Source organism: Cyrtonyx montezumae, unplaced genomic scaffold (genome assembly GCF_038088225.1).
Source record: "Cyrtonyx montezumae isolate F1298 unplaced genomic scaffold, pur_monq_1.0 scaffold_18, whole genome shotgun sequence".
Lineage (NCBI taxonomy): Eukaryota > Metazoa > Chordata > Aves > Galliformes > Odontophoridae > Cyrtonyx > Cyrtonyx montezumae.
This window is the reverse complement of record NW_027071914.1, coordinates 11,795,036-11,815,109: the sequence shown is the minus strand read 5'-3', so window position 1 is coordinate 11,815,109 and position 20,074 is coordinate 11,795,036. Positions and strand designations below refer to the sequence as shown.

The 20,074-nt window shown below is 52.4% G+C and overlaps 1 protein-coding gene and 1 long non-coding RNA gene across 2 annotated transcripts; both read right to left on the bottom strand.

The window, feature by feature from the left end:
* Positions 1 to 2,434: 2,434 nt before the first annotated feature.
* On the bottom strand, positions 2,435 to 11,547 carry LOC136047508 (LON peptidase N-terminal domain and RING finger protein 1-like). The gene is made up of 12 exons (XM_065734666.1): positions 11,117 to 11,547; positions 8,895 to 9,013; positions 7,684 to 7,806; positions 7,383 to 7,490; positions 6,879 to 6,993; positions 6,318 to 6,408; positions 5,370 to 5,484; positions 4,684 to 4,805; positions 4,330 to 4,488; positions 3,712 to 3,874; positions 3,476 to 3,622; positions 2,435 to 2,966 (listed from the first exon to the last, which is right to left on the bottom strand). The coding sequence occupies exons 1-12, from the start codon at positions 11,493 to 11,495 to the stop codon at positions 2,787 to 2,789; spliced, it is 1,821 nt and encodes a 606-aa protein (XP_065590738.1). The 5' UTR covers positions 11,496 to 11,547; the 3' UTR covers positions 2,435 to 2,786.
* Positions 11,548 to 17,488: 5,941 nt separating this feature from the next.
* LOC136047699 (uncharacterized) lies at positions 17,489 to 19,869 on the bottom strand. The gene is made up of 5 exons (XR_010622122.1): positions 19,794 to 19,869; positions 18,304 to 18,364; positions 18,151 to 18,224; positions 17,781 to 17,825; positions 17,489 to 17,620 (listed from the first exon to the last, which is right to left on the bottom strand). It is a non-coding gene; the product is annotated as an uncharacterized LOC136047699 (long non-coding RNA).
* Positions 19,870 to 20,074: the final 205 nt, after the last annotated feature.

The following is a 20,074-nucleotide window of genomic DNA, read 5'->3' as shown; positions in this document are numbered from 1 at the left end:
ACTCCCCTTTGTCATCACACAGAACCAGGCTGCATTTACTCAGGGATAGACCTTAACACCTGCAAGGAGTGAAATTCGTGAAGCACAGCGCTGTAATAACCATTGCTCACAATGCTCACTTACCTTAGATGTGCTGAAGACTCCTTCTTTTTCATGTTCTCGGAGCTTGAAAAGGAAGAATGCATCTAGGAAATGTAATTTAATACCCCAAATGTGCTTGCTTAATTGCAATCCCCATAAGCCATCCACACAAAACTAAACAAATTCGATTAATTTATTTCAATTTGCACAAGTCTCCCTTCTCAGACTGTAATTAATGGAGGGAAACAATTAAGGTAAACACAGCACAGCTGAGAGAGCTGTTCTCACTAAAAGTCACATTTTATTTTAATAATGCTATATTTATATAAGTTCCACACTTTTAACAAGTTTCCCATTACCTCGGTGTTTAATCAGTGCTGTAAATATTTTGATTCAACTGAAATGGTTTTTGTGAAGCCATAAATCAACAGGGAGGGAGAGAGCATGTTGTTATAGAGGGAATGAGGAGAAGCAGGCTCTGGCCGGAGTCTTTGGTCTCAGCATCGTGATACTGTGTGTATATATGGCCCCATATAGGCTTTCTCTCTGCACACTGGCACTGTCCCTCTGAGCACTGAAAAGCAGGATCAGTGTGAGCCAGCTGTCATTGCAAAGTGTCCTTCTTTGCTATAGCATGGAAAATCTCAGGGCTGATTTCCCCCCCCCCCCCTTTCATTAACCTTTTAGGTATAACACACTCTCATTTCAGTGCAAGCACGGCCTTACTAGAGAAGCAGCTCTTAGCTCTACAATCACTTGTTGATTTTCTGCTATCTCAGTCTAATTAGTTCGGAAATACACCATTTGTTAAAGAAAGACGAGGCACAGCCTGACACCTGCTGTATTAATTACTTGCCTCCTTAGCTAATTGCTTGCCCACACTGTTTGGGAATTTGTCACCAACGTTTGAATGGAGTGTTTTTGAAGGGAGCCTGGGGGAGCTGGGGTGGGGCGGAGAGGTCGGTGCTAACACTGTCTTAGAGCTCTCCGGGGATGTAGACCTCTGGATTAGGATATGTCCCAGCAGCTGTGGGCTGGGTGGGGTGGGGTGGGGTGGGGTGGGGTGGGAGGAGGGACAGTTCTGAAGAGCTGGGTGACCCCGTCCTGCCCGCCGCGCTCGGGCTCCGCGCGCCCCCTGGTGGTAGCAGGCGGTACTGCACGGCGCTGCTCAGCACCAATGCCCTTACCGTGCCCGGTACGATTTTGAAGCTGCTAGCCCGTCTATTTCCGACCCTCCCCTTTTATTCTCACTTGCTTCTTCTACCAGTGTACCACAGCCCCAAGCTTTCCCACTGCAGGTGCCCCAGCATCTACCAAAGGGCAGCTCAGAGGCAAGTATCACCAACCAAACAACAAGAAAAAAAGAAATCTTTATTATTTCAACAATTACGAAGAAAAAAAAATAATTAAAAAAGAAACTAACACAATCCCAAAGGCACTCTAAGTGAACTGGAGCAGTTTGCACGAGTCCCTTCCTGCAGCACACCAGGCAGGTGTGGCTCCAGTGCCCACTGCAGCCACAGAGCAGACCCATAGGGGGACCAGTAGTGGGCATGGGCAGAAAAGAAAGGCACTTCTCAGAAGCCAGTGCTGCTCCACCACCACCACACAGAGGCCCAGGATCAGTGCCTACAGGGCAGAAGGATGCTGGGAGGGATATGCAGGGAGGAGCCCTGCAGCCCCAACCCCATTTCTTCACCTGCTATATAACATGCCCAAGGTGCTGTGTATGGGAAAAAACAGGAAGCAACGTTAACCCCCAAGTGGATATTAATCCTAAATTTCACCTAGAGCCACTGAAATTATGAACGGGAGTTCAGGGTTTCCATGGAGCAAAGCCTTCCCTGTCTGGGGGGCGGGGGGAGGTGGTTATTTTTTCCCTCTGGTTGGAGATGAGCAGCAGACAGGCACTTGTAGACAGGCACCTGCTCCCCTGCACTGGCTTCAAAGCACCTGCCACTGCTTCCCTTTGACTTCAACATATGCTGGTTCAGGAGGCCCTGAGCTGTTCCCCAGTCCTACATTCACAGATCCAGCCTCAGCTCCTTTAGCCTGAGGAGGCAGAAAGTTCACAGTGAAACACCAAAACATAGTGAAATCACACTAACTAAAATCAAGAGGCAGAAAGTGAAAAATCCCTATCAGGCTTCATCCTCCCATCAGCATCTTGGAGCTCACCCATCCCGGCACAACTGCTGTCTGGCTGTGGGGATGGAATCATGGATTTCAGATCATTTAATTTTACTTCTCTTCTAGTTTGCATTGGAAATTAGGCCAAACTCTCACCCAGAGGCTGAGCTTTCAGCTCCCGAGGTTGGAGAAAACCTCCAGAGCCTACTGGTGCCACACCTCCTGCCACATGAGGGGGACCACTACCCAAAGCCCTACATTGTTCTGCAGAGAAGAGCCCCAGTACTCATTCTGCTGCTCATGGAGTCTTTTCTTAGTGCCAAAGCAGTTCAGTAAGGGATTTTGTCCTCTAAAGGCACAACTCAGCTTTCTGGCACGGTCCCCTCCTGTGGCATGGCAAGTCCATGTCACTCCTGTGTCACCAAGCACTGAATGGGGACAGCATGGACGGCATTGAGTGACTGCTGGCAGCAGCACCAGCCTTGCTGAGGTTGCTTTTGCTAGGACTCAAACCACAAAGAAATGCACAAAGAAACCCAAGGGGCTGCATTCTCCCATGCAAAGAGTTTGGGGGTTCAGACGAGGCCCTGGGAGCTGTGCTCAGGCAGGGGTTGCAGCAGGGCCAGGAGGACACGCTGCAGCTGGGCCAGGCGGGCATGCAGGGAGGTGCTGGAGAAAAGCCTGAGCTGGAAGGACGGGTCAAGGGGCAGAATGGAGATCAGCCACCAGCACCAAAACGGGCCATCAGCAGAAGCCTGGAGGGGAGAGAGGGGGAAAGCTGAATGAGGAAGGGTCATTTAGTAACCACAGTCACCCAGTCCAACCATCCACCTACCACTAATACTGCCCAATAAACTACATTCTTCAGTGCCACATCTCCATGGTACTCAAACACCTCCAAGGATGGGGACCCCATCACTCCCTGCACATCCTGTGCCCCTACACCACCGCTCTCTCTGAGAAGAAATTTTTCATGATGTCCAACATCCTAACATCCAATCATTTCCATGAATCAGACACTGATGCATTAGGTTCAGAAAAGCAAGGTCAAACATCCCACTAGTACTAAGTCTTTGTTGCTCTCGTTATGCTCTAATAATAAATAGTAAAAAAAAAAAAAAAGAATGTTCCATTAGTTATATACATTAACTACATTATGTATCTTATATACATCCCAAATCAATTCCACCTCACCCAGCATGGCCCAGGCAAGCCAGAAGGGATGCTCTGCGACATGAATGTCTACCCTGGCCCAGGGCATTACCTGGATGTCCTCTTCCTTCTCCGGCAGTGGTCCGTGCTGCAACAAAAGGTGCCTGGAGGCAATGTCCTCATGCTCCCAAAACCTCTGGGCCAGCTGGTAGGTACTTTCATGCAGGCTCTGCAGCTCCTGCAGCTCCTCCCCAGCCACCTAGATGGGGGAAAGAGAAAGCAGAGAAGGGTGGGTGAGGAGCACGGTGCCCACCATACCAGGGGCTCCTACCCTGGTCCTGCCCTCACCTTCTCATCCTCCAGGTACTCAATGTCAGCTGTGTTGTAGCCATCTCTGTGACCACGTCTCAGCACCCGGAACCGGCGCCCACCGATGGTGTCCACCAGCGACCTTCCATCTGCCAGCAGCTCCAGCTGCCGGATCTCCAGCATGCAGCCATAGTCTGCAAAGCTAGAGGAGAGAGGAGCAGGGCCTGAGCAAGGTGCTGACAATGCTATTGTGATGACCAGAGGTCATAACAAGTTACTTATCCCATCTCTCTTGAGCAGGACTTCAGTCCCAGGAAGACTTGTGTAAGTATGGGTGTTTAATGGAGCCCTTGGGATAGGAGACTAAAGACAGAGCCCACCTGAGACCATGGAAAATGCAACAAATAGAAGCCCAGTGTGATGCTGCAGCATGTTCTGGGTAGAGAGTGAGAAGGATGGCCATTTTAAAGGAGCTGGAGGACACACAGGAACCATGCAGCTCAGAGATACCCTCCCTACCGATTCTGCTTCAGGATGAGATGGGATACGAAACTGCCCCACATTCTCCCTCTTCTCCAAATTTTAAACATTTGAGGTTAGCACAGACAGGGGTAAACAAGTTGGGGCAGAAGGCAGCAGCCTTGCCCTGGTGCTCACCTTTTCCCATTCTCATATATGCACATGCCAAACCTCCTTGTGCCGGTCTCCTGGCACCGCCGGATCATCAGGCGGTAGCGGGGCTCAAAGATGTGCAGGGGGCAGGCAACACCAGGGAAAGACATTGTGCACACAAAGATGGGGATGTTCGTGGTCAGGCTGAAGGAGAAGAGGAGAGACTGCTTTGAAACCCCCAAGAAAAAAAACAACGAAAACAACAGGCGCTCTGAGTCAGCTCCCATGAACCCACAAAAAGCAACGCTGTGCTGCAGGCCACCATGATGTGGTCCTAGAAATGGGATGTGCCACCTGAGAAGCCCCTCTCACACCCAATACACAGGGCAGGTCCCTTACTTGGAGAGCTCAGCCATCTCGGCCCGGTGCAGCTCACGGCGCTCGGCCAGCTGTGTGGGGAAGGCAGCCAGCATGATGTCCTGCAGCAGCAGTGTGGGGCTGTAGCTCCCTGCCTTCAGGTACTGCAAGAAATGAGAGATGAGTTGGATAGAGCAGGAGGGGAACCCCGAGGCTCTGAATCATGCTTACATGTATAGGAGCTGAGGTTCATTTTAGCTCTAGGAAATTGAAGGACAAGGGAGACATGCAGTGGGGCTGAGTCAGCCTCACAACACCTCTGAGCTCAAATCAGAGCCAGGATCCATCCAACACAGCATCCTGTTGCTGACACTGATGTGGTCCATCCGTGTATGACAACCTAATTTCTCCAGAGGGCTCATCTGAATCTCTTTTCATAAAAGATGAAATCAAATCCCCAGGCTAGCAGTTTTCCATCCATTCCCATTTTTAAAAGTAACTAGCATTACCTTCCTTCTCTGTCTCTCAGTCTCTCCCTCTCTCTCATTCTCAGTCCTATTTACAATCTCACTCAATCACTGCGGCATCTCATGGAAACAAATTTCCTGGTCCTAATTATTAGCTGTCAGGTCATTCCTGCATGAGCAGAGCTGGCAGCCTTGGGTCAGGCACTGAGCCCCCTCCTGCCTGCCTGTCCCCACCCCAGGGAGGGGTACTCTAGCCCTCACCTCTCGCAGGCTTTGCTTGCAGAGTGGGCAGTTGGGCCGGTGGTCCAGGCAGCGCTCCAGGCACTCCTTGCAGAAGGTGTGTCCACATGGTGTTGTCACTGGCTCAAAGAACAACCTGCAAAGGAATCTCTCTCGCTGGACCGAAGGGAAAGTAGCACGATGATGCCCAGGAAGAAGGTCAAAGAGCTGGGAGCTCAAAATCCAACTTGGGTTTAGCTCCACAAAGCACTCACTGCATGTTGATGCAGGCAAGGATCGAGCTTGGGCACAGCTCCCAGCCACCCCCAGTGCCATAACTGTGTCTCCTTGGAGTCCCCTTGCTGCAAGCAGGAGGCTCAAAAAGGGCTCCAAAGTAAGATCTTAAGGGATTTTGCTTCCAGTAGGATCAAAGTGTTACCCACATCCCATACAACTTCAAGGGGAATCTACAGAGATGCTGCAAGGCTGAGCTGCTGCTGGCAGCTATTTCACGCTGTGCTTCCCAAGCCCAGGCAGCACACAGCTATGCAACTTGCTTTCACTAAAGCTGCATTGGCCAATCTTTTCTCGCAACTCTTGCTAATTGAATGTAAATGTTTATTCCATTCATTAGAAGCCTGGTTTCAGACTGTCAGGCTTGCACAATGAGCAAGATGGCAGCTGTCCAAAGTCTGAGTTCCCCAACCCTGAGGGGTCCCCGTGTAACCCACCAGTTGTGTGAGTTCCCTCTTAACTCTTACTTCTGCCAAACCCGTGCTTCCACAGCACTAGGGACTGCATTTGGTATTAAGAGGAGAAGAAAGATGCAAACCAGGAAGCAGAACCAGGTGGGTGCCTCTTATGGTCTGATTTTTGCATGGTTCTGTGTTGGAGCCAGGAGTGGGACTCAATTACCCCTATAGATCCCTCTCCAATTCTGGATGTTCTATGATTTATTCATCCAAAAAGTTCTGCAGCCACAGAACTCACCGGATGCAGAGGGAGCACTCCAAGTCAGAAATGCTCAGCAGATCCCCGAGGTGCAGCAGGTTACTTGTTGCTGCTGTTTCCTCTTCATTAGCTGGTGGCAAAATGAAGAGGAGGAAAGAAAAAAAATCATCTTATTTCAATACTGAAAATTAAGCTTTTCTTTCTGACCTAGTTCTGGGACTTAAGGAACCAACCATCACACAAAGCGCTTTGGAGTTTAAAAACAAAAACACTGAATGATGCAACATGAACCCACCCAACAACCCGTCCACGTTCACCCACAGCTCATACATTAGAGGTAGAGGAAGGCAGCATCTCTTCCTTCTCCTTTTGCAGGGAAACTAAGGCACCACAAAGTGAAGTGGCCCAAAGAAGCCACAAGATGGAGGTCTCCAGGGCCCCATGTTCTGTCACAGGGGATCACCACTGCTTTAGGGACAAGGGCATGGTGGTGATGGGTCAATGGTTGGTCTGGATGACCTTAGCAGTCTTTCCAACTTTAAGAATTCTACGATTTAGGCAAATCCAGATGCTCACTGTTCTGCACAAGATGGCACTCACCTTCCTGCCTGTCGTCCCTCTGGGCCACAGCCCCCAGTGCTCGCCATCGCCCCTTGGGTGTCCCCTGGCCATGCTCAGATCCCGTGTCCCCACTGTCAACCTCCGTCTCTTCCTCCTGTTCCTGAGCACAGCAAGGAGAAAGAGCAGGCTATGAATTTTCCTTAATAGCTCCTAATGGTCTGAACTGTCCTCAGTTGTGTTTTTTGGGTGGGAAAAAAACCACCATTAAAACGAAAATTTTCCAGGGTTGGCTTTGGTTTGTTTTTTTTTCTGAACGTTGTGCAACCTTTTAGGTAGAGGTCTCAAGTCTTCTGATGAATATTGCAGAACAAACCTGGGAAAGGACTGGAAACCAGGAGGAGCCTCTTCAGTTCTCTCACTGCCTGCTACACACGCATGTCCATGGGTATGGTCTTGCACAGCAGCCCTTTACCATTCCCATCATTGGGAAACCTCAATTTGGGATGTCACAAAAGGACACCAAGTCCCATTGTAGCCTATTACCTGAGCTTGTGTGGAGGACGCAGGGTCCCCTTCATCCTGCTCTTCCTGGGGACCTGATAAGCCCTGGTGGGCACCACATGGCTGTGGAGCATCCTCCCACTTGAGGATCTGCAAGAAGAAAGCAGGGCTCAGCAGGACACTGGGAGGAGGGGTGTGACCCAGAGACCCCAGAGCATACAATGGGCCTCCACAGCATTGGGGCTGCTTGTTCCAGTGCTGGCTGAGTTCAGCAAACTTACACTAGGGCATGTCCCTGAGCAATAAGAGTGCATGGGACCCACCAGTCTGCAGACCCACACACCTTCTCCATCTCTCTCCGTGCTGGCTGGAAGTGGGGATTGAGCGTCAGGCAGTGCTCCCATGCCAGCAAGGCTTCAGCTCTCTGTCCCATCTCCAAGAGCACCTTCCCTTTCCTGTAAAAGCCCTGCAGAGCAGAAAAACAACTGTGCTGACTACAGGCCAGCAGCCAGCTGAGAATGTGTCCCTTGTGTGTCCCAACCTCTGATGCTGATGGATCCACCCCCAGCATCCTGCCTGCTCCCTTCCTGGGCTGAAGCATGTGGATACTTTGCTGCACCCACGCTCAGACTGAACAAATCAAATAAGGATCTTCCACAATGCCATAAGTACAACAGACAAGCAAATAAACACTACAGAGACCTTGGGAAGGGGTAAAGGTCTTCTGCCTTGAAGCTGCACAGAGATTGCAAACACATGCAAAGAAGCAGAATAAACCCCAGGTGTGGTGTCTCTGAGGCATCCCGACACCTCCCCCGGCCCCAAGCTGTGATCCTGCACATCAGCATCCTTTACATCCTTGCCAAGTGCATGTGAGCAAAGGTACACCCATTAACACTGCAGAGATCTTGTGTCCTGTGTTAGCAATTAATGGATTTGGGTAGTGTATTCCTGAGCAGGATGAAGCCTATGGCTGTGAGAACCCAGGACTGCCTGTGAACCACGTGCTGGACCCAGCAATCAATAACTGGCAAAGAATTAGGATTAAAGTGTATGTAGGTTGCTCTGAAAGTAATGCTTCCTATTTATTTCAATGGAAACTGCAACAGATACGAAGAGTACTGTAACAGTATTTGATTGAGCAAGTTCTCAGCTACAAAACGCCACTTTTCACCACCATTAGCTATGCATTTTCACCAGCGAAGAACAAGAGCTTGCATGCTGCACTCATGCAGATCTATACCAGTGGAGATGACCATTATATCACTTACTACTGCTGAAATGCACCACCCACTGCCAGGTGTGCTTGCACCCACTGGTTGGTCTCCGTAAACACTCAGTGAATGTCAGTGGGTGTCAGAGGCCAATAAAATAAAATAGGAGGCATTACTTTCAGAACAGCCCTTGTAGATGAAAGTTAAATTGTCTGCATCCATCTCTACGTCCTCTGCCTTCAGTGATCCACAGGGAGAGAAGAAAAGGGGCACATTGCTGTGCTGAGCAGTGAGCTGAGGTCCCAAGCACCGTTGCTCCCCCCACCGCCCCTCTGCTCACCTCGAGCTCCGTGGGCTTGGCCCTGCACACAGCTTCCAGGTCCTGCAGTGCCTCTGGATACCGCCCCAGGGCCACAAAGGCGTCAGCCCGGCACAGGTGCAGGGATGTGTCCTCTGGTGCTGCAAAGAGAAAGGTGGGTCCTGGTGCCACGAGCCCCTGCAGCACCACTGTGGGATGTGGGCCATCATCCATCTTTTTGGGATGCAGCATGTTCCCCAATGGAAGTTGTCACCATGAGGGACTCCCTGATGGGATTCGGGGCACTGTGTCACCGCACAGGCCAGCAGCTGGGTACTGCCATTCCTAAATGCTGCAGCCTCTGGGAGCCACCACTGCTGTCCCCAGGTGGGGGCAAACCCAAGGGTGCAAGGAGAGCTCTGATCCTCCCCATCAGGTGGCTCTGAGTTTCCAAGTGCAAGCAAAAGCTGAAACAGAGGAAAGGAATTAGGGCATCCAGGGGTCTGTGCCACCACGATGCCACCGATGGGATCTCTTACAAAACCCCAATCAGTGCACACAGAGCTGTCCAGGCTGGGCTGCAGCCAGGCACCGCGTGCTCCCTGTGAGCCTACGTGCGAGCGTGGTGTGCTGTGGTCAGGATCTCAGCATGCAGCAGCACAGGAACTGGCTGTGCCAGAGCCCAGTCCTGCACACACGTCTGGGGATGAGATACTGCAGCTCCTAATAACGTGCGAAGGTGAAAACACCAGCACAAAGTCCAGGGGCTTATTTTCCACATCAGCAAACGCATTCAAACATTTACAGACTGTCAACAGAGTGACCGATTTAGCACAAACAAGACACCTAAAATCAGGCACCGTGTTCTGCATTTCTGTGCTACTGCAGCTATTTTTGCTGTATGATATCACCAAGCATCAGGGACGTGAGCCAGCTGGCAGCACGGTGCCTGAGGAGCCCTCCTGCATTACACCAGCCAGAGCACTATTTGGTTCACTTTGTCAACTTGGCATCTCCCATTTTTCCATTCCCTTTGGCCACACGGTGTCCCAGCAGGAGCTGCCCTGCAGGCAGTGGGCTCTGTGCAAAGCTCACAGCTCCTGCCCTGAGCAGCACTGAGCCCCAAAGCACCGCTCACACAGTGCAGCCCAAGCAGCACCAGCACACACGGGTCTATGGGAGCTACCTCTGATCCCTATTTCCTCACTGCTCCAATCTGGACTCAGCAAACTGAGCACACAGGGGAAGAAAGACCAAGCTCAGAGCTTGCAATTTTTCGCTGACACAGCTAATTGCAAGACAAAAGTCGGCCCATAACACAGTGAGTAACAGAGCACTGTGCACGTGTGTTTGCTCTGAACAAAGGGCGCAGAGGACCACGCGGCGCTTTGGGAAGTTGCATAAAGGGAACACAACCTGCTCATTCCCTGCTTTGGGGTACACCCCACACCTCTGGCACTCATCCCCCAGCAGGTGACAGGAGGAGATGCTGCGCTGCAGGAGCAAAGCTCGGTACCATAGAAACACTGCTCACTCCAAGAGGACCTTCTGCCTCCGCTCCCTGCTTCCTGGCACTGTTGTGTAACCCCACTTGGAGGAGCATCACTCTCAGAGAAATCCACTTATGGACACACAGTAAAGCAGAGCAACCACCTTCCCCCCCACCTCCCCGGGCCTGCTCCCAGTTCTGTAGGCAAACATCTCCTCATTGCTGGGTACAGAAGGGGATCTTGGGTCCCTGCTGTGTGCTGGGTGTCTGAGGATCTGTCCCAAACTAAAGAAGTCTCAGTCACTTTTCATCATCCCTACCCCTCAGGTGCTCTTCTGATGACACCACCGGATGCTCTGGGAAAGCTGTGGAACTCAGCTTTGACAGTTCAGCTGTTAACAAGCAGCTCTCTCTTCACCATCTGCTGCTGACACCAAGGACACATGTCAATGGGACACCAAGCCCTGGCCCTGAGGACATGCAGCCACTATGGCCCTGGGAAGGCCATGACTTTCTGCTGCTGATGGGGTGGGGATGACCCAGAAGCAAAGCCCAACAGCTGTTTCTGATGTCCCTATCCCTTTCCAACATGTCCAGCACTCCTAACAAGCTCCCCAGGTGCCCCAGCTCCATCTGTGCTGGCACAGAGGGCACCATGATGCAAGGAGAAAGTGACCCGTGCCAGTACCCACCTGCTCCAACAGCACATCCTCATTCCCGCACAACCCCTCCTGAGCCCATCACCTGTCAGCCCCTGGGGCCGCATGCTGCTTACCGATCTCAACGCCCTTTTGGGCCACCCCCAGCGCATCCTGCAGGTCCCCACGGGCGAGGTGACGCCGGACGCGCGCTGCCAGCCTGGCCGAGCGGCTCTCCCTCTCCTCGCACTTCTCCAGCAGGTTACAGAGCACCACGTTGCACCTCGCCGCCTCGACGCCCAAGAGCTTCAGCCGGCGGCGGCACACGGGGCAGCGGGCGGGCACAGCCTCGCCGAGGCACGGCTTGCAGAAGGAGTGTCCGCACGACACGGTCACCGGTTCCCAGAGATGGAGGCGGCAGGACGGGCAGAGCAGCAGCTCCGTGGTCCCGGGGGGCTGCGGGATGGGGCCGCCCACCGGGGGTGGGGAGGATGCGGCGGAGCGGTCGCCGCTCATGGCTACAGCCTCCGAGCGGGGAGATGTCCTCGGGGCCGCATACTCAGCCCGTTCTGCCCCGGGGCGACCGGCGGAGCGTTGCGGTGCCGGAGCTCCGCGGCACGACCCCCCCCCCACGCCGAACCGAGGGCCGCCGGGATCGCCATTGGCTGCCGCCGCCGCCCCGCCCCGGCCGCGTTTCGTAACGGAGCCGGCGGCACCGGGGGCGGTGCTGGAAACGGTGTGGGGGGACCCGGGGTGGTCCGGGGTGGGGTATCGTGGTGTGCCCTTTGGGGGCTGGGAGGTTGGTGTTTGGTATCGGTGCTTGGGGGGGGTCCTGTACCTGTCCCTAGTGTCGGGATGCTGGGGGGCTCCGGTGTTGGATTCTGGGTGTCAGGGTCCCTGGGTGTCACGCCCGCTGGGAAATTAACCCAGGGAATTATGAAGGTTGGGGTGCCCCGAGTGCATCTCTGCAGACCCCACTGCGCGGACCCGCCCCTGCGGGATGCTTTGTGGGGAAGGGGCGTCCCACCGGTGCAGGTGGGTCTGCAGACTCAGAGCTGAACCAGCCCAGACCCCGTGTTGCAAAGTCCCCTTTCAGGTCTCACGCTGAGGTGACGACAGCTCTCCTATTGCCGGTGCTGGGAAAAACAGCCAAAAGCAGCTTAGTGGATCAGACTTTATGTAAGGATGATGCACATTCCCCACCGGCTCTTTTGTCTGTCCCTAAAAGCCAAACAAAGGCAGGAGCAGGCTGGGAGGGATGCTCAGGGAGGGAGGTCACCAGCGGAGCGGGAGTGCTGGCAAAACCAAGGGAGGGGCTGGCAGAGTGTGGGGCTGCAGAACAGGTTTGGTTACAAAACCTGCTGTGATTTCATTAAACAGCTCATGAGTGCTCTGAAAAGTTCAAAACCTAATTATTGAGTGTGTGCTCTGAGAGCTTTGCATTTTGCACAGGATTTCTGCAGATGGGGGAAGCTCAGGCCCTGTTCAGCAGCAGTGCTCCCAGGTCCCCTGCCCCAGATCTTCGTTCAGGTTGGATATTAGGGAAAATTTCTTCTCAGAAGGTGTGGTGATGCAGTGGCACAGGCTGCCCGGGGAGGTGGTGAGGTCATCAACTCTGGAGATGTTTGAGAACTGTGCAGACGCAGCACTGAGGGACGTGGTCAGTGGGGGTGGGCTGGGGTTGGAGTCCTCACCCACCTCCAGATCACCCCTGCAGCAGTACTCGTTCATGAGCCACACACTGAGGGTGATTTTAGCAATTCCCATCACCTGTTGGTGCAGCTCAGCCTGGCAGAGAGCAGCAGCCCTTGGCCAGGGGGGAGCCAGTGACCAGTGAGGGTGGCAGAGAGTGACATCTCTCATCCTTCAGCCAGCTCCTGCAGCACTGGGCTGTCCCCAGGTGTTCTGTTCTGCACCTCCTGATTGTTTTTATGCTGCCTTTGCATAATGCACATAAAAATCCATCAGCAACAACACACCAATCCATCAGAAACCAGGCTTGTTTTTGCACCAGCATGAAGACAGATGGTTTCCTTCATTCCAGTGACTGCTGAGCAAGTGCTGAACTCCAAATGCTTTTGCTTGTCACTGGTTTGTTTGTGCTGACTCAGGACGGACTGCAGTAATAGTAATAAGAGGTTTAAATACTTAATGTTAACCATTCCTCTGGCCAGGTGAGGACGTGGTGTTTTGCAAAGTGTGATTTGCAGAGCACAATGGGGTGTTTTTCTCTTTATATGCTAAAGGGGATGCCTGTTTGCTTGCTTTTAGCACATAAATGCTTGTTGCAAGCGGTGATATTTGTTTCTTTGACACATCTGGGGTAAAGGAGTGGCACGGAGGTGGCAGTGCTCACATGTGGGGCACACAGAGCTGTTTCTCTGGGCAGGAACACATGCTGCACACACTGACCCTGCTCCATGCCTCCCCTGCTCTTCACATGAAGATGAAACTTCACGTGGATGAAACCTCCATCAGACCTGAAATTCCTGTTGTGCAGGAGTAAGACAAGATTCCCCATTTCCAAAATGCCAGGAAGAGGGAAGCGTTGGTGTCCCAGCCAAGAAGTGGCAAAGGGGCTGCAGCACTGCCGCAGCACAGGGATGCAGCACAGCTAAATAGGAACAAGAGCAGCCTGCATAAGATGAGGTTCTGCATAGGATAAGGCTCTGGGCCATGTTTCTGCACCTGTGCAGCCCTGCTCCTGCCTGGATCCTGGCTCATCTGTGTGCAGCACCCTTCAGAGTTGGCCCAAGGAATGACTTTTACACCTCAGTACGTGCAAACAGCACGTGGGGATTGTTTGCATCACTCGCCTCCCAGCATGTCAACAAGCACAGCAGCTTCCTGGAATTTTTGCCTTCTTTGCATCATCCTGTTTCTCTGTCCGGGATGTTGTGCAGCTGCCAAGTTTTTCTATTCACCTCATGCAGTACAAAGCCAGCGAAGGGAAGGAGGGAGGTGGTGCAGGAGGTGGCTGTGCTCATGGCTGTAATGCACACCTTTCCTTTCAGCTCTCAGCTGGAGCCCCGTGCCTGCTTTCTCTCTGGTGGCCATGCTGACTCTGTGCTGTGCAGGCTGCGCTCACATCATTTACAGTGTTGTTCCTGAGCCCTGAAACTCAGCTGCTCCTCGGTAAGGAGGATCAGCTGTAAGCAGGGTTGGGGAACTGAAGAAAGCTTTAATATTTTCCTTTAGAGAAAACTTCAATACTTTCCTTTCTGAGTCATACAGGCTGCGCCCAGGGCACCTTTGTTCCTAGAGAAACGTGTTGGCTGTCACATGGATGGGGCAGACAGTGCTGTGATGTAATGCTATCCTAGTGCTCATGTAACTGGGCTTCTGCGTGGCGTCCTGGAGGCAGGAGAGGAAGGAGGGGGAGAACAGATTGGTATCTGGTTCATATCACTCATGCACACACATTGGCAATGATGTGGGCAGAGCACTGTCACACAGTCTTGGAGCAAGTCCTATAGAAAACACACGGAGATGCCCTTTTCCATGAGCATGGATAAGCAAACACTGAGGTCAGAACTGTCCCCGTTCTCCAGGTGGTAGCCCTGGGATGTGTGGCAAAACCTCAGCGCAGGGCACCCATGCTCCAACCATTGTCTCATTGGTGTTCCAGGGACAGCTGCAGTCCCCACATCTGCAGGAGCAGCATTTCTACCTGTGCGCTGGTTCGACCCCTCATCTTTGTATTCCGGGTTGGGTTTGGGGCTCTTTCCGTACTGCCAACCCATGTCCACACAGCACAGCTTTGGAGAGCTCAGGCTGCTGTTGCTCCGTGGATTCATCACCCCTAAGCACCTCCTGGTGGATCTGCTGAAGGAAATTGCAGGTGTTCCTTCACAGTCAGCCCGGAGCTGCTGCTTTGAGGATGTTACAAATGCACTGCATTCGGGTTTGGAGAATAAAGGCCCCTCTTTGCTTTTCTGAAAGAGCAAAAACAGGAGTCTGAGGAGAAGGCGTTTGCATGGGAGAAAAGAAATGAGTGCTGTGAAGGAGTGCAGGATTGGTACACTCTGAACCATTTTAATGAAAAATAAATCTAGGCACTGCAGTGAATAAAGCTCCGGTGGAACTTCCAGCTTTCCATTAACATAGCAACACACTTCAATTTACACCTATTTAGGATGAGGGGACAAATTGCAGAAGGACTCAGCACAGTCTTCAGGGAGCAGGAGTGGAAGGAGGAAACTCACCCTCCCAAAGCACCCTCCACTTCGCGAGACACGTGTTCTGATGTGGTTTTCCTTTTCCTATTCTTTAGCCCTAAAATAGAAGGGTTGGTCTGTAGGAAGCCTCTGCCAGACGCCCCGCAGGGATTACCAGATCATAGTAGGGCTGCAGGAATCGGCTTTTCTGGGAAACTCGGGATTTCTGACTGTTTCCACTTCTTGGTGGAATGAAAAAAAGCTGCTCGAAATTTTCCATGGAGGAGGTCACTTGGGAACAAAGGAAACACTTCTTTTTGATCTGTACCTCAGAGAGGCTCGTTTCTACACAGGACACTTTATATAACAGAACGCCTTTGCTTGCTGAATGCAGCCCCAAAGTGCAAGATGGAAAATTTCAGAGAGAAATAGAGGTCTAACCTTTCTGTTCTGAAATCTTACATATTCAGAGAATAATACTCATAATAACAAACAGCACCATAATGCGGGGGCATTTCTGCAACAAATGGTATGGGAATCCTTCCTCTCTCCACATCCAGGGTCTCATGGCAGCTTTGCTTCTGCAGGGTTTGTGCAGGGACCCTTCAGCAGTGCGGGCTCCACACCTCCTCCTACTGCCTCAGGGAGGTTACATAAAGAGATGTGTGTAAACAAGGCATGCTTAAGTAACTCCCTGGCTGCCGATTTCTCTTGCTGTCTCCTTTTCCTACTCCACCCCACCCTGAGCTGGATGGACATGGTGGGCACTTGGCTCGGACACATCCCTGTCCATGCTCTGCTCCCCACCATCCAAGGGCACATCCAAGGTTGAACCTTGCAGAAGTTTTGAGCAGATTCAGTGGTTAAACACTGCTGTGGGGGCAGATTTGATATCCAGCAGTGCTTGGGAAGTTCTTGGTCATCACAGACATGGGCAAGCCCCGAGGTCATGCTGGGGGGCACCCCTCTGTCCCCAGCCACTGCCACCCATGGGGCCATACAGTTCACTCTGCAGAGGGTCCTCAGTCTCCACAAAAGCCAAATATTTTGCTTGCTTTTTGCCTCCTCCAAGAAGTGTCATTAAAACCCTTGATTCACGTTGGCTGGCATTGATGCTGGTGCTATAATTCCATTCACGTCACCTGGATGCAAACCAGGGCTGAGACGTAATGAGGAAATAGGGACCATGAATTATCTGAAATGGCTTTCACGTCTGCAGTTTTCTGGGGAAACCTCATCACTTCAAACCTAAGCAGCACAGTGTGATGTCCAGAGCACTGTGCAGAGAGTGGGATGGAGAACCTCCCAGGATTGCTCACACAGCCACTCCCTGGAGCTGCTTTGCCTTGAGCCACAAAACCTTTGTGCATTGGCCCAAGAAGGGCCCATAGAACACAATGAGACTCTCCCTGCCTCATTGCTCACCAGCACCCAGCAACACGGCTGTGTGCACACTCAGGATCTGAGCACATGAAGCTCTGGGATTTGGGGCAGTGTGAGGATGGGTACATTGAGCATTGAATGCCAGAAATTCCCATCCTGTGGGAGCAAAGCCTGAAGGCACTGTGGGATGTTCCAGGTTTGGAAGCAGGCAGCATCCCATGCACGAGTCCCACGTACCAACACAGAGCGTGGTAGAGGCTGCAGTGCCCTATGGGGCTGTTTCACATTGAGGTGTCCTTGTTCCCCTGACCACAGTGCACTTAGACTCGGTCTTCCAGAACCCAGTTTAGCTGCTGGGTTGGTCTGTTTGTTCTGTCTCCATGTTTTCCCTTTAATCTCTACGCTGGTTAATTAAGACAACATTCCTCAGCATCGCTCCTGCTGTTTACTGTGGTTATACAAGAGCCGGCTGCATTTGTTCCGTGAAAACAATACTTAAAGCCAAAATTCTGTGGTTTCAAGTAAAATCCTCCACGACGTCGACTGCTAAACCCAAATTTGTCCGAAATCGGCACTATTGAAAGCATGAAGCCATCCGGAGGAAGCCTTACCCAACACCCCGCGAGCTGTTATGAAACCCCGGCCCCGCTGCCACACGACCCCGTCCCGGTAGATGGCGGTGACAGCTCATTTTTCCCTTTTTTCCCTTTTTTCCGGTGCTCCCATCCGCAGCCGAGCACGGGGCAGCCACACGCTCAGCATCTTGTTAGGCAGCGCGGTTTGGGGTTACTTTTTCCCCTGTGGCTGCTTTCGGCGTGATTTCGATCAATGGGAAATGCCATCCAGTCGTAAGAGTTTCTCTCCATCCTTTTTTCACGATCTTGACCAAAACCTGCTCCCCACCACCCACCTTTCCGCGGCTGTTTTGAGGGGCGGACAGCTTGCTGGGATGAATAAATAGCATCTCTCTTTGGGGCCCAAATGCTTTTATTTGGCTACCAGTGGCCACCTCCCTTCAGCATCTCCACCTCCTCGGCGTGCCCAGCAAGTCTACTCCTGAGCTTCCTTCTCATCATCCTCAGCACGGCCCTGGTCCTGGGGCTGGAACAAGAAGAAAGGCAGCACCGTGTATGTGAGAGGAGGGCTGGGTGCTGCTGAGTGCCTTCAGGTGCAGAATGCCCCCCAGAAGCAGTGTGCAAGCAGTGATTGGTATTGGGGAGCATAACAGCTTTCATATCAGCATGGGGCACTGGGTACTTACCTCCTCTGTGCTGCTGCTGCTCCTGTTATCACCATCCCCAACTCCCTGCAAAGAGGAAAGGACAAGTGTCACCAGGGGCCCTGGTTTCCCATTTGCTATTCAGGATGGGGAACAGCTCTTTGCTGGTTGTCAATGGAAAAGCCACGTGCAATGTGTGAGTTCAGGCTGCAGATGGCTCAGCACCAGCCACCAGCTGCAGACACCACAAGTCAGGCATTGCTGCCCTCCACAGTCAGGATATAAATTAAATCATCTGGGGCTTTCAAAGTCCTCCCACAACTGTTGTACCAAGCATCCATCCCCATGCCACTGATCCCTCTTTTTTGGGCTGGCTCCATCCTACCATGCAGCAGCACCAGCATTCCCATACCTCATCCTTTTCCTCCTCTGCCTCCTGTTTCTTCTCCTCTTCCTTCTCTTTCTCCTTATCTTCCCGTCCAAACCCTACAGGGGGCACAGGGGGAGAGTCATTACCAGCAGCACCCCCAGGAGGACCCCTCCCCAGCTCCTATCCCACACTCACATTTCAGGATCGTCGACATTTCACCACAGCCAAAGGGCTCTGGGGCACGAGATGATCACACCTATGGCACACACAGGGGAAATCTGGGGGGGGGGGAGGGGTGTCATGGATGAAAATATCTCCTCAGTCTCCACTGTTTATGGAGACCAAGTGTGCAGGGAGATACCTTAGCTCCCCTTCCAAACCCAACTGGGAACAGGTAGAAACCACAGAAATACTTGAAACATTTTAAATTAAGGGTAAGTAAAGCCCCATGCTTTGGAGTTCTCGAGAAGCCACAGAAGAGAGACATCCTCCAAGGATGGGATGAGAGCAGGAAAGGAGATGGAAACAGCAGCAGTAAGAAAACTCTGAGCATTAAGTGCCTGAGCAGTGACAGACGCTGGAGAAAGCAGCACAGAAGACAGACAGATTTCTTTAAAAACAGCAGGTACAAACAGAGCCCAAGAAAAAGCAGTGGCAGCTTAAACCCTCCCTGTCAGACACAAACAGCAAAATTGGCACCTGCAGCAGAGGGAAGGCAGCGGGGCAGGGAGCAGGGCCGTGCTGCAGGCGGGGGCACTGGGGTCAGCCCTCTGCCCCAGCACACAACTATAGGGCTGTCTCTGCTCATCGCTGGTGGAGGGAGGCAGGAGGTGAAGGCTTTCAATTAATGTTTTTAAACCCACAAAATGATGCTGTCCATGGGCAAGGAAGCACTAGGTGGCCTCTGGGCTGATAACACTGACCTGTATTTTCCAAATACACTGCAAAGCCGCAGGTAGAGGGGGCAGAGGTAGAAGGGCAGAGCGCAGGTACGGGCTGACAAAGGCACGATCAGTGCAAAGGTAAAATCTAATTAATAATGAATAGCTATCTACTTCCTCTCCGTAATTAAGAAGCGCAGCTCCTAATTGGAAATAATTACTTTTTAATCTGAAATCATTAAAAGGAATCAAACATTAGCAAAAAGAATGGCAGTCCCTAGGAATGTGTAGCTGACTCCCTGATACTGGGTCCCATGCACCAAATAAACAGCAGCTCATGCTCAGACCCGTGGGGTTGCCCCTCTTTGTGCCTCCCCACCACATGAGCAGTCCACAGCCTGCTGGGGCTCCCAGCCTTGGATGGAGCTGTGAGCTAAAGCATGGGCAGGTGGGGCCCAGCAGTGCTGAGCCACAATTTCCCTCTGCAGCAGAGAAAAGCAGGAGGTGCACGCAGAACAGAGCACTGGGCAGCAAAGCAAGCACTCTTAGACCCCATCACACGCAATAGCCTGTGTGGTCCCAGTGCCCCCAGGCACAGCTGCAGAGGACTGCAGCCCTTCCCAGGGAGGACCAGGCACAATGTCCCATCTTCTGCCATGAGATGCCCCAGAGCAAAGCCGAACCAGGGCTGCTCCTGTTCCACTCTACACTTCACCCCACATTTCCACTCCTCTAGCCCACAACATCGATAAGCCAGTCTGTAAATGCCCACAGTGACATCAAGGATGGAGAAAGGTGCCCTACCTGGAGCAGGAAAGGTGAGTGGGCTCCTCAGCACCTGGCTGGCAGTGGGCAGCGCAGTGGCTATTTGAGCATTGCGGTCTCCTCCCCAAGTCCCACTTTGGGAGCAGAAAAACTGGCTCTGCCACCCGCCCTGGACAGCACATGACACTGGGAACATGACCAGTCACATTCACACTCATAGAGCCTGGCAGACATTTCTGCCTCCAGCATGGGCAGCAGCACCAATCAGACACTGTGCTAGCTATGCAGGGCACTCCATTGGGAATAAACCAGGGTCCTAT

What these genes read in the sequence shown, in the direction of transcription:
- LOC136047508 (XM_065734666.1), bottom strand. Translation starts at nt 11,495, where the DNA reads ATGAGCGGCGACCGCTCCGCCGCATCCTCCCCACCCCCGGTGGGCGGC. An exon ending in CGTCCTCCACACAAGCTCAG is followed by an intron (nt 6,994 to 7,382) that starts GTAATAGGCTAC and finishes GCTCAGGAACAG; the next exon opens with GAGGAAGAGACGGAGGTTGA. An exon ending in GAGATGGCTGAGCTCTCCAA is followed by an intron (nt 4,489 to 4,683) that starts GTAAGGGACCTG and finishes CTTCTCCTTCAG; the next exon opens with CCTGACCACGAACATCCCCA.